The sequence below is a fragment of the Microcaecilia unicolor genome, chromosome 4 (genome assembly GCF_901765095.1).
Source record: "Microcaecilia unicolor chromosome 4, aMicUni1.1, whole genome shotgun sequence".
In the NCBI taxonomy this organism is placed as follows: domain Eukaryota; kingdom Metazoa; phylum Chordata; class Amphibia; order Gymnophiona; family Siphonopidae; genus Microcaecilia; species Microcaecilia unicolor.
Genome location: NC_044034.1, coordinates 53,102,030 through 53,116,308, shown reverse-complemented (window position 1 = coordinate 53,116,308; position 14,279 = coordinate 53,102,030). Strand labels below are relative to the sequence as shown.

The window sequence follows — 14,279 nt, the reverse complement described above, 5'->3', positions numbered from 1 at the left end:
CGAACAGCTTCATGGTGGACATAAGCTGTTATAGGATAGTAACATAAATCTACCTAGGAGCATCTAATGGTAGGCAAAGTCACTTACGCTATTCAATGGCCGGCATTGGCAGCCCTACCATTAGGCCAACTGAGGCGAGGGCCTCAGGCAGCACTCTTCCTGGAGTGGCATCTCCCCCTTACCTCCTCCACCCATTTTCCCAAGTTTACCTTCTTTTTCCATTTTCCAAAAGGCAGTAGTGGCAGTGATTTCCATACACTGCTCCGCTGCCGACACCAGCCTCTTCTCTTTACTGTGGCCTGCCTCTCTGATGTAACTTCCTGTTTCCTCAGAGGCGGGCCACAATAAAGAAGAGGCCGGTGCCATCGGCAGGGCAGTGTATAGGAATCACTGCCACCACCGCCTTTTGGAAAATAGAAAAAGAAGGTAAACTTGGGGAAGGAAGTGGAGGAAGAAAGGGGGAGATGCCAGACCATGGCCCAGGGGGAGGGGGCAGCATCTCAGCCCTGCTTCAGGTGACATCTTACCTTGGGCTGCCCCTGATGGCAGGTATAGGTAGGCATACCTATATGCACCTTGCAATGCGTGCAACTGATAGCATTCTATAAGTTGCACACATCGATAGCTAACAAGCCTATGATATACCCATGCTCCTCCCATGTTAACAGCCCCCTGTGCGCTAAGTACCAGATTCTACATATGCAACCTGGATTCATTTGCCAAAATTTGGGCATGCTCCTGAGATGCATTGTTTAGCTAAATGTCAAGTGAAATTTAATGTGGACAAATGCAAAGTGATGCACATTGGGAAGAATAATCCAAATCATAGTTACCTGATGCTAGGGTCCACCTTGGGGGTCAGCACTCAAGAAAAAAAATCTAGGTATCATTATAGACAAAACACTGAAATCTTCTGCCCAGTGTGCAGCAGCAGCCAAAAAAGCAAACAGGATGCTAGGAATTATTAAGGAAGGGATGCAAAATAAGAACAAGAATATTATAAAGCCTCTGTATCTCTCCATGGTGCAACTTCACCTTGAGTACTGAATTCAGTTCTGGTCACCGTACCTCATTAAGTACATAACTGTTGCCATACTGGGACAGACCAAAGGTCCATCAAGCCAAGCATCGTGTTTCCAAAAGTAGCTAATCCAGGTTACAAGTACCTGACAAGATCCCAAAATAGTACAACACACATTTTATGCAGCTTATGCTAGAAATAAGCAGTGGAGTTTCCTCAAATCCATCTTAATAATGGCTTTTGAACTTTTCTTTTAGGAAGCTAGCCAAATATTTTTAAACCCCGCTAAACTAACTGCTTTTACAACATTCTCTGGCAACAAATTCCTGAGTTTAATTACACGTTGAGTTAAGAAATATTTTCTCCAATTTGTTTTACATTTACTACTTTTTAGCTTTATTGCGTGCCCTCTAGTCCTAGTATTTTTGGAAAGAGTAAACAAGAGATTCACATCAAAAAAGATATAGCGGAATTAGAAAAGGTTCAAAGAAGAGTGACCAAAATGATAAAGAGAATGGAACTCTTCTTATATGAGGAAAGGCTAAAGAGGTTAGGGCTCTTCAGCTTGAGACAGTTCAGAGGGGATATGACTGAGGTTTATAAAATCCTGAGTGGTGTAGAATGAGTAGATGTGAATCGATTTTTCACTCTTTCAAAAAATATAAAGACCAGAGGACACTCAATGAAATTACATGGCAATACTTTTAAAACAAATAGGAGGAAATATTTTTTCACTGAAAGAATAGTTAAGTTCTGGAACTTGCTGCCAGAGGATGTGGTAACAGCGGTTAGCATATCTGGGTTTAAAAAAGGTTTGGAGAAGTTCCTGGAGGAAAAGTCCATGGTCTGTTATTGAGATGGACATGGGGGGAAGCCACAGCTTGACCTGGGCTTGGTAGCATGGAATGTTGCTTCTAATTGGGATTCTGTCAGGTACTTGTGGCCTGGATTGGCCACTGTTGTAAGCAGGATCCTGGCCTAGATGGACCATTGGTCCGACCCAGAATGGCTATTCTTATGTTATTATGCAATTGGATAATGACCCAATTATTGTCAATAATTGGATGCTAACAACCAAGTCAATTGACACCCATTAAAATTTGCATGCGTATCTGGCTTCACACTATTCTATAAGGCATGGTGCCTAACTCTACTGGCATGTAACTCATGGGCATGTCAGGGATATTCTGAAAAGTTGCACACATAGTTACAGAATACTGCCTCAGCGCACCTAACTGGGGCACCAGTATTTATACCAGGTTTCAGCAGGCATAAGTCTGGATCCCAAAGTTAAAAGTGGGAATCGGCGCTAAACATGATTCTGTAAAGGGCATGCGTCCTTTATAGAATCATGCTTAGTGCCGATTTTTTTCAGCTCTGAATTTTGAGTGCCATTTATAGAATTCCCCTTATGTGACATAAGTGCACCATTTATGGAATAATGCCTAGCACCTATGCACATAAATGCCAATTAGTGATGTTGTTTACACACATAGGTGCACCTGTTCTACAAATAAGTGCATGTAAATGGTGCCTAAGTTCACTCACCCCTTAAAGAATAGCTCTTCATGTTTTGTCTTGGTGAAAATTCTTAGACTACCCCAGCACTAATTCTATGGATAACCAGTGATATTCAGCTGCTGTTTATATAGCTATGCAGATAGATTTTGAACAGCAAAGAAATTGTCCTAATTTAACTGCTCTGCTACCTGGATAGTGACTGAATATCACCAGTATCCTTAGAGCCAGCAGTGGATACCAGTCTGTATATGAATTCAGCTCCACTGAAAATTTGCATCGGTTTTCCCTGTGGGTACTTTTTCCATGGAAAATGACAATGTATTTTTAAAAATGGAAAACTACACGCCCATCTACGTTTTCTCTGGTTAAAATACATGTGCAATTGATCCCCACAGGTATTTTTGCCATTGTAAAGACTGGGAATTTTCAACCAGCCAATTTATTTGAAAATTGTCTCCACATATTGCACTGCCAGATGAGAAAGGAGTCCATTTCAACTGCAACTGGTCCATCAGCTCTTATTGGACTGATAGCCACAACCCTGAGTGGTGTGGGCCACATTAACCCTGGATATTCAATGCCAGGCCATATCTGAGCATCAGCATGGAATATCCGGGGCAAATTCAAAATAAACTGGCCATCGGAGCTTATGCGTGTTCGGGCTGATATTCTGTCACAAAAGAGAGGGAATACAGCATACAAAAGCAACCAAACAAACAAACAAACAAAGCAAACACTGGGCCTTCAGGATTGAGAAAAACGTAATTCTTTATTTTTCTCAATCCTGAAGGCCCAGTGTTTGCTTTGTTTGTTTGTCGGGCTGATATTCTGCCAGGTCTAACATAAGACACTTATGCAGGCCTCGAATGTGTATCAGCTGGGATCTGCACAAGTAAAAAGGTGCTCTGGCCCCACTGATCCCCCCTCCTCACGGTTCTAATTTCTCTCCCCTCCCCTTAGGACTACCGGGCCTACCTGGAATCACCTGGTGGTCTAGGGCATAGAAGTCAACTCTGTGGGTGCTGTGGGTGCTTGAGCACCCCCAATATTGAGAATATTCCTTGTATGTCTCCAAGGAAGGGTTACTTCCACTGGGTTTAGCACCCCCAATAATTTTGAAAAATTGGCTTCTGTAATCCGTTGGGTTGGTCGTGAGCCCTTGGGCCCTGGCCGAGGCCAGCAGGGCGCCGACCCAGGCCAAGGGGAGACCGACCCACCACCGCACACCCCAGCTACACAATACCCCCTAAGCTACCCCTCCCCACAGTCCCTCAGGAAGAAGGGAAATAGGCATACAGGCGGGCCTCGCGGCCGAACCGGAACCCACGCAGACAGAGCCACTCGTGCGAGCCTCACGGCTGAACTGGAACCCAATCACACACAGGGAGGGGTGAAAGAACCCAGAGGGCCCCAAGAGGCCAGACACGCGCTGAAAACTAGCAATAGGGCAGAGGGGGAAACAAAGGACCAGAGCGGGCCACGCCCACGCAGGGGACTAGCGCAGGACAGGGAAACTAACACAGCAACCCCCCCCCCCCCCCCCCACCAGGGTAGGAGCCCCAGGCAGAAACCAGAGGAACCAAACACAAAAGGAAGGCAGAAAGCCTTTGCCTCAACCCCACTGTAGACAGAGGCACCCAGAACACAAAGGGTTAAGCTTGAAGCCAGCAGAGAGAGAGTGCCATAAATCAACAAACAATCAGAGGGAGTGAGGCCCATCCAAACAAACACATAGGCAGAGGCAGGAATACAATACACACAGTACACAAAGGGTTAAACTCACTGAGCCAGCAGGCCGGGACACTGGGAAGAGAAATCTTTAAAACAAACAAACAAAGGAGAACGCAGCTGACCCTGATTACAGAGCTACGCGCACACACACACACACACAGCAGCAGCTAACCCAGAGGGAAGGAAAAGAATACTCTAAATCAACACAGATCCCTGTCAGAACCTAGAGCACATTCTGAGAGAAACCTATCAGGCTTTCCTGTTACCACCAAATAAGTAACGCAAAAGCAGAGAAACTCTTCAGCTGCAGGCTAAAGTACTATCCCCTGACGTCAGCACAACTCCTGGCAGCCAATCAGAAGAGACGTCCCCCCTCCCCCTCAGCCAAACCGGCAGAATCATAACATCACCCCCCCTTCAAGGGCCCCCCCTACCCCGTCCACGAGGTTTAGGTTTGTGAGGGAAAAGGCGATGGAACCGTCTGACTAGGACTGGCGCGTGGACATGAGTAGCGTCCTCCCAGGAGTTGTCTGCCGGTCCATATCCCTTCCATGCAATGAGATACTGAAGATGTCCCCGGAAGCGCCTTGCATCCAAGACATCCCGGACTTCGTATTCCCCCTGGGAGGCTGAGATGGCTGGACTAGCAGGCAACGCGGGCAAAGCCCCTTTTCTCAGAATCACAGGCTTCAGCAAGGACACATGAAAGGTGTTATGTACCCGTAATGTAGGTGGTAACTTTAGCTGATAACAGACCCGATTCACTTGCCTCACAATGGGATACGGGCCCACAAATCGAGGTGCAAAGCGGGAGGAGGGAATCTTCAGACGAAGATTACGCGTGGACAACCACACCAAGTCGCCAGGCTGGAAGTGCGGTTCCACTCTGCGAGACCGATCCGCTTGGCGTTTCATACGAGCGGAGGTCACTCGCAGCGCTTTCTGAACTGATGACCAAATTGCTTGGAGCGAGGTCACCGCATCGGCCGCTGCTGGGACATCCAAGTTGGTTTTCAAGGGGGCTGGTATCCGCGGGTGTCGTCCATATACGATGTAAAAGGGCGAAGCGCCCGTGGCCGAGCTCACTCGGTTGTTATGAGCGAATTCTGCCCAAGGCAGCAGCTGACTCCAGTTGTTGTGGTGCTCATTGACATACATCCGTAGGAACTGCTTCAAGCATTGGTTCACTCGTTCGGTTTGGCCATTGGATTGTGGGTGATATCCCGACGAAAAGTTCAGCTTTACTTCAAGGGCCCGATTCAGGGCTCTCCAGAACTTTGAGACAAACTGTACTCCTCGATCAGAGGTAATAGATTCTGGCAGACCATGGAGACGAAAAATAGAGCTGATGAAATACTGTGCCAGCTTCACCGCCGAAGGAAGGGTAGGCATGGGTATGAAGTGGGCCATTTTAGAAAACCGGTCCACCACTACCAAGACAACTGTGTGCCCTTCAGAGTTAGGCAGATCCGTAACAAAGTCCATGGCAATGTGGGTCCACGGTCTCTCAGGTACCGGTAAAGGCATCAGCAACCCCTGGGGTCTCCGACGGTCAGCCTTATGCTGGGCGCACTCAGGACACGCAGCCACAAACTCCTGCACATCCCGATCAAGTGAAGGCCACCAATACTGCTGGGAGATGAACCGCTTGGTTCCCAGGATCCCGGGATGTCCTGCCATTCGAGAGGCATGCCCCCATTGGAGTGTCTTTTCTCTCAGCCGGGGTGGCACAAAGGTCATACCTGCAGGTACTGCTAGCGTCATCGCGGGCACAATGACATCAGGTTTAATTACATACTGCAGGGGTTCTTCCTCCAGGTCAGCCTCCATGGACCTGGAGAGGGCATCTGCCTTGATGTTCTTCTCCGCTGGACGATAGGTCAGAATGAAATCAAAGCGGGAGAAGAATAGTGCCCACCGGGCCTGGCGAGGATTCAGCCTTCTCGCTTCTCGTAAATAAGTCAGGTTTTTATGGTCCGTGAACACCGTGAAGGGCTCCTGCGCCCCTTCCAGCAGATGACGCCATTCTTCCAGGGCCAATTTAATGGCTAATAGCTCCTGATCCCCGATGGCATAATTCTTCTCGGCAGGGGTATACTTCTTAGAGAAGAATGCACATGGGAGAAGTTTCCCACTGGGGTGGGCCTGGGACAGCACTGCTCCTACGCCAACCGATGATGCATCCACTTCCACGAAAAATTTATTTGTCGGGTTGGGATGGCGCAACACTGGAGCTCCAACAAATGCCTGTTTCAGATTCTCAAAGGCCTGACACGCCTCAGGCGACCAGTTGCGAGCGTCAGCGTTCTTCTTAGTCAAGGCAGTAAGAGGGGCAGTCAGGGACGAGTAATTCCAAATAAACTGCCTATAGTAGTTTGCAAAACCTAAGAAGCGCTGTAGAGCCTTACGCCCCATAGGTTGCTGCCAGTGCAGGATGGCTGTCAGCTTACTGGGGTCCATACGCAGCCCGTGGTTAGAAATGATGTACCCCAGGAAGAGCAGTTCGGAGCGATGGAATTCACATTTTTCCAATTTCACATAGAGGTGGTTCTCCCTCAACCGCTGCAATATGGTCTTCAGGTGCTCCTGGTGCTCTTCCTCAGCCCTTGAAAAAATCAAAATATCGTCCAAGTAGACCATCACAAACTTATACAGGAGATCCCTGAAGATGTCATTCATGAAGGCTTGGAAGACGGCTGGAGCATTAGCAAGTCCAAAGGGCATTACCAGATATTCATAATGCCCGTCGCGGGTGTTGAACGCCGTCTTCCACTCATCCCCCTCCTTGATCCGCACAAGTTTGTAGGCCCCCCTGAGATCGAGCTTGGAGAAGATCTGGGCCCCCTGGAGGCGGTCAAACATCTCAGAAATCAAGGGAAGGGGGTATTTGTCCTTCCGCGTGATGGCATTGAGTCCCCTGTAGTCAATACAGGGGCGCAACCCCCCATCCTTCTTCTCCACGAAGAAGAATCCAGCCCCCGCGGGTGATTTAGAGGGCCGGATGAAGCCTCGAGCTAGGTTCTCTCGAATATACTGGGACATGGCTTCCGTCTCTGGCCGGGATAGGGGGTATACGCGGCCACGGGGAGGTTCAGTGCCAGGTAGTAGCTCTATGGCACAGTCATAGGAGCGATGAGGAGGCAGAATCTCTGCTTGCTGTTTGGAAAAAACATCTCCAAAGGATCTGTAGGGCCCCGGTAACATAACATTGGCTCGATCCAAAGGAAGCGTCACTGGGGCTGGCGAGACCTTATCCAAACAGACCTTCTGGCAGCCCGGGCCCCACGCCGTCAATTCACCCCGGGCCCAATCAATGCAAGGGTTATGCAGGCGAAGCCAGGGTAATCCCAGGATTATGGCCTCAGTGGCCGACGGAAGGACGTAGAAGGAGATAACTTCTTTGTGTAAGACTCCTACCCGTATGGTCATAGGCACGGTTCTGGAGCGGAGAACTCCCCGAACCAGTCCCCAAGCCGCTGAGACAGTGATGGACTGAGGTAACTCCATGGTAGGAATTTGATGAACCCGCACCAGGTCCGCGCTGATAAAGTTGCCTCCCGCCCCCGAGTCAACTAGCGCCTCAAAACAAGGGGTATCCTTAATCGCCAGTAGAACTGGCACCAAAACCTGCATCCAAGGGGAGAAGGACTTTGGCCCTGACCCGGTCTCCCTAGCCGGTATCAGGGCTGCTGGTTTCCCGACTTCTTTCTCTTCGGGCACTCACGGACAAAGTGCCCCTTCACTCCACAATGCAGGCACAGCCCCTTAGAGCGTCTCCGCTGTCTCTCCTGGGCCGCCCGGTCAACCTGCATAGGTTCCGACCCATCGGGCACACCCAGCGACGGGGAAGCAGGGCTCTTGTGCGAGCTCCTCGAGTTAGCCCCTGCAACCTGCTGACCAGCGCGACGTTCACAGGCCCGCTCCCTGAACCGGATGTCCACCTGGATGCAGAGACGGATGAGGTCATTCAGATCTGAGGGCAGCTCCCGGCCTGTGAGTTCGTCCTTAATGTTGGCCGAGACCCCATGCCAAAATACCGCAGTCAGGCTTGGGTTATCCCAACCTAGCTCCGCGGCCAAGGTCCGAAACTGGATGGCGTACTCACCCAGAGAGAGTCGCCCCTGATGTAGGTTCAACAGCTGAGTTGCCGCCGAGGAGGACTTCCCGGGTTCCTCAAAGATGAGCCGAAATTGTTTCAAGAACTCTGCCAAATTATCCAGGAGGGGATCCTTCTTCTCCCATAAGGGCGAGGCCCAGGCCAGAGTGGGGCCTGCCAGTAGAGAGATAATATAAGCCACCTTCGCCTGATCCGAAGGAAAATCCCGGGCCTGCAACTCGAAGACAATTTGGCATTGATTGAGGAACCCCCGGCAGGTCTTACTGTCGCCCTCGTATTTCGGGGGCGTAGCCACCCGAATCCCTCGGCCGCATGCGTGGGAACTTGGCGGAGTAGCTGCTGGCGGGACCTCCGCAGCCCCCGTGACAGTCAGCGTGTCTACCCGTTGAGACAGTGCGTTCACGACTCCCGATACCTGTTGTAGCTGAGCATGCAATTGCTGGAGCAGTTGCATGGGGGATGGATCGGTCGAGCTCATGGCTTTTGCGTTCTGTAATCCGTTGGGTTGGTCGTGAGCCCTTGGGCCCTGGCCGAGGCCAGCAGGGCGCCGACCCAGGCCAAGGGGAGACCGACCCACCACCGCACACCCCAGCTACACAATACCCCCTAAGCTACCCCTCCCCACAGTCCCTCAGGAAGAAGGGAAATAGGCATACAGGCGGGCCTCGCGGCCGAACCGGAACCCACGCAGACAGAGCCACTCGTGCGAGCCTCACGGCTGAACTGGAACCCAATCACACACAGGGAGGGGTGAAAGAACCCAGAGGGCCCCAAGAGGCCAGACACGCGCTGAAAACTAGCAATAGGGCAGAGGGGGAAACAAAGGACCAGAGCGGGCCACGCCCACGCAGGGGACTAGCGCAGGACAGGGAAACTAACACAGCAACCCCCCCCCCCCCCCACCAGGGTAGGAGCCCCAGGCAGAAACCAGAGGAACCAAACACAAAAGGAAGGCAGAAAGCCTTTGCCTCAACCCCACTGTAGACAGAGGCACCCAGAACACAAAGGGTTAAGCTTGAAGCCAGCAGAGAGAGAGTGCCATAAATCAACAAACAATCAGAGGGAGTGAGGCCCATCCAAACAAACACATAGGCAGAGGCAGGAATACAATACACACAGTACACAAAGGGTTAAACTCACTGAGCCAGCAGGCCGGGACACTGGGAAGAGAAATCTTTAAAACAAACAAACAAAGGAGAACGCTCTCACTCAGCCCAGAGCCCTGGAGGCTGAGCAATGCCCAGCCCCCACTAAACAAACGAGCAGCTGACCCTGATTACAGAGCTACGCACACACACACACAAACACAGCAGCAGCTAACCCAGAGGGAAGGAAAAGAATACTCTAAATCAACACAGATCCCTGTCAGAACCTAGAGCACGTTCTGAGAGAAACCTATCAGGCTTTCCTGTTACCACCAAATAAGTAACGCAAAAGCAGAGAAACTCTTCAGCTGCAGGCTAAAGTACTATCCCCTGACGTCAGCACAACTCCTGGCAGCCAATCAGAAGAGACGTCCCCCCTCCCCCTCAGCCAAACCGGCAGAATCATAACAGCTCCTATGGTCTAGGAGGGGGTCATATGGGCAGGAATTTATTTATTTACAAGTACTTGATATACAGCAGATCACACACAAAAGAGAAGAAAAACAGTTTGCAAAGTTAAAAGTTCCAGAAGGGCAAAAAAAAACAAAAAAAAAAGAAGAAAGAGAGTACAGTGTGTTCCTTAAGCACTTTATTTGATTGAAAAGCCAAGTTTTCAGTTGTTTTTTTTTTTAAAACAGCATAAAATGATTCCATTTTTATTTCCATGAGAAGAGTGTTGCCTACTTGTTCCTGCCCATCTTGGGTCTGGTCTCAAAATGGCCACCAAGACCCCTAGCATCAGTCTCGCTGTACTCATCCGTGCAGGTGGGGAGGTGAAGGATGAGGCTGAGGCTACCTTTTGTCTTTGGGGTGAGGGAGGAGGGATCAAGTTGGGGCACCTAAAACTCCTTTTGCCACTATCCAGAACCCAACTGGGCACCAGCCAGTATTCAGACCTGGGTCGCTTCACGGCTAAAGTTAGGTAGCCTTTTTGCCGTCCTAACTTTAGTTGCTTACTTAACTGGTTAGTGGTCTGAATATCACTGCTAACCAGTTAACTACCAGCTCCTCCCAGGCTCCACTCAAACTCCGCCCACAGACCATCCAAAAAGTAAAATAGCATAACTTAAATTTCATGCTTCTGTTAAAATGTTTTGGTATTTCTAGGAGCTCGTCAAGGTATAAAAGAGAGGCCTTTTGTTCCAAACCGCCCTCCGCATATCCCACAGAAACAACCTAATTCAGAACAGTGTGACTCTAACTTATCATTCGATGCGGTCACAGTACTAGGGAAAGAACTTCTGTTCTTCAAAGACAGGTACAGTTTCACAATATTACTTCTTTCTTTCCTTATTAATTTATTGCGATTCATTAACCACCTTATGAACAGATTCACCCAAGGCAGTATACGGTGAGTGAGCACACTTGGCATAAAACTTACAATTTTTTAACATCATTAATCTGCAAACAAACCTTTTCTGGAGATGGGAAGGTGGTAGAACTAGAGGACATGAATTGAAGTTGAAGGGGGGCAGACTCAGGAGTAATGTCAGGAAGTATTTTTTCACAGAGAGGGTGGTGGATACATGGAATGCCCTCCCGCGAGAGGTGGTGGAGATGAAAATTGTAATCGAATTCAAACGTGCGTGGGATAAACTCAAAGGAATTCTGTTTCGAAGGAATGGATCCACGGAATCTTAATGGAGATTGGGTGGAGACGCTGGTAATTGGGAAGCAAAGCCGGTGCTGGGCAGACTTCTATGGTCTATGCCCTGATCGTGACTGAATAGATAGGGATAGGCTTGAGTATAAATTTTAAGGGGCTTCAATGTTAGCTTCAGAACTTTAGTACAAGAAGAGTGCTGGGCAGACTTATATGGTCTGTGCCCTGAGAATGGCGAGGACAAATCAAACTCGGGTATATATATATATATATATATATATATATATATATATATATATGAGTGCTGGGAAGACTTATACGGTCTGTGCCCTGAGAATGCAAGGGCAAATCAAACTCGGGTATATATATAAAGTATCGCATATCAAGTAAATTGAGTTTGGCAGACTGGGCAGACTGGATGGACCGTACAGGTCTTTATCTGCCGTCACTTACTATGTTACACGTTATAAGAACATGAGTCAAATGTGATAGTCCCGCTGAATATGATAATGAAGAACATGATGCAGTTAAATCAATCAGGAAAAAAAGCACAACTGGGTCTTCAAGACTGAGACAACAGGAGTCCATTATTGAGATAAGACCCAACATGGGCCGTGTTTCGGCGTACACAACACCTGCCTCAGGGGTCCAAGTTCAATATCAAGGTAGGGAGCTCCATAGGAGCAGATTTTTAGTTTAATTTATAATTCCCCACCAAGGCAAATGCAGAGGCTCCTGTAGAATGCCGCCCTTCTTTAAGCAAACTGCTGCTATGGCGAAAGTGAAAGCTGTGATGTGCTATGCTAATTAAGGGGCCCTTTTACAAAGCAGTGGTAAGCCCAGCCCGGGTTTACCATGTTCCAATCTGGACCTTCTGCCAGATCAACGCGGGCACCGGTGGTAGCTCCAGCCCCAGCACGCACCATTTCCTGCACTAGGGAAAATAGGTCCTTAATTTTTTAGCGCAGCAGTTACCTGGCAGTAATCGGGCAGCGCCACATGCTACCCGGTTACCACCAGGTTAGCATGGGAGCTCTTACCGCCACCTCAATGGATGGCATTAAGTGCTCCCCCCCAGATGACGATGTGGTAAGTGAAATCTTACCACATGGTGTGACAGAAGTGTGTTTTAAACCTGTAAAATTGATTTTCTCTAGTTTGGCCAGCAGGTGGTGTGCAAGTATTATGTTAGAGCTATTATAGAAAAATGCATGCCCTTTAGAGCCCCTTGTACTAATCCTGGTGTTACTTCCCACCCCTAGCGCGCGTCAAAAACCGATGCCAGCGCAGGTAAAAGGGACCCTACAGGCACTTTAGACATCCTAGCTTGGATGTCTAAATTCTGATTTGAATGTTCTTTCTAAAATGCCACTCTAAACATAAGTCCAAATATCAGAGACATTGAGAATTCGCTGGGCAGGTTAAATTTTCCAATTCTAGCTAGCATTCTTCTTTAAGTTAGCGGGGTTCAAAATTGAATAAGTACAAGAGGTGCACTGCAGCATGTAACTTCTCAAAGCTTATTGTATTTGTTGTATGTTTTAAAATAAAAATGATGGTCTTTTTTGTTCCCCTTTCTCTTTAGGTCATTTTGGAGAAGACAGGCTCAGCTGAAGGATGTTAGACCAAGCTCAATTACCAGTTCATTCCCACTGCTCATGTCAAATGTTGATGCTGCGTATGAGGTCACAGATAAAGGAACAGCTTACTTCTTCAAAGGTATTAAATAAATCATTGTTTTATGCAGGGCATATTTAATTTTCTGAGAGGATATGTTCAATTATCAAGGGAAAAAAACTCATATTCATTCATCCAAGAAGAAAATGTTTATCTTAACTTAAATGCAGCCCGAGTTCTTAGTTTTTATAGGGCAGCGTATGAAACAATCCTGAATAAGGCAATCAAAGATCATATTCCATCTTACTGTAGTGCATATCACATTTCCTCTTTTTCAGGCCCTCATTACTGGGCAACTAGAGGATTTCAAATGCAAGGCTCTCCCCGGACTATTTCTGACTTTGGGTTTGCAAGTAAGGTGCAGAAAATAGATGCGGCTGTCTACCTAAAGGATTCTAAAAAGACACTTTTCTTTGTGGGGAATGAATATTACAGGTACATTGACTGAAATTATTTTTTAAAACACAGTGTTGAACTTTCAGAAAAATCCTCTGATTTTTCTGATGAAGAAAAGCAATGCTAGGCACTATAAGGCAAGCTTATATTTCTCGACATTGTTTAATTTTCTGTATAGTATTCCCAAGATTCTATATATGGTGCTCAAAATTGTACATGCAAAATTGGGTACATGCGCAATTTGCATGCACAATTTGAGTAACCAATTAGATTGGATAATTGGGTGCTAATTGGCAATAATTAGAATTTACACATGCATCTTGCTAGGTGCTATTCTATAAAGATGTGTGCGTAAATTCTTATGTGCGGCACCCCAACATAATAGACCATGACAAAAAAAACCCAAGACAAAATAGACTCTACACAAAACAGGGCAGGGAAACCTCCTTAATCAAGCTAGATTATCTTGTCAAGCAGATTTATGATTCTCACTAGATACCAAGTGTGGATAGTGAAGTCAAGCCGTAGGCAGGTGCCAGGACTTTCAAGTGACAAGCTGAGGACTTTCTCAGTAAATCTATTTCATCAGGCCCTTTTGTCAGGAGTCTATTTTGTCAGGGACTTTTATGTCGGGAACTTTTTTTGTTTGGAACTTTTTTGTCTGGTTTCTTTTGACCGGTTTCTTTTGACAGGGTGCCCTTATGTGCAGATCTGAAAAGGGAGCATGGCCATGAGCAGGGCATAGCTGGGTCCAAGAATCTGCATGCAGTGTTATAGAATACAGCAGATCCATGCCTAATTTAGGGACCCTTTTACTAAGGAGCGTAGGCGCCTACACGCATCCAGTGCACGTCAATTTGGAAGTACTGCCTAGCTACCATGAGCCCGGGGTGCTAATTCCATTTTTTACGCATGTCCGATACGCGTGTCTGAAAATATTTTTCATTTTCTACCATGTGGCGCTAACCGGTCAGTAATCGGCAGTGTACACCTGCTGACGATTACCACCCGGTTAACGCGTGAGACCTTACCACTAAGTCAATGGGTGGCGGTAAAGTCTCAAGCCCA

General features: G+C 47.8%; 1 protein-coding gene across 1 annotated transcript in view; it reads left to right on the top strand.

The window, feature by feature from the left end:
• Window positions 1-14,279, top strand: part of LOC115469591 (matrix metalloproteinase-20-like) — a 112,984-nt gene that overhangs the window by 86,058 nt on the left and 12,647 nt on the right. The window contains exons 7-9 of the mRNA XM_030202385.1: window positions 10,643-10,793; window positions 12,724-12,857; window positions 13,094-13,250. Coding sequence (XP_030058245.1) covers window positions 10,643-10,793; window positions 12,724-12,857; window positions 13,094-13,250 — 442 coding nt within the window. The remainder of the gene's footprint in view (window positions 1-10,642; window positions 10,794-12,723; window positions 12,858-13,093; window positions 13,251-14,279) is intronic.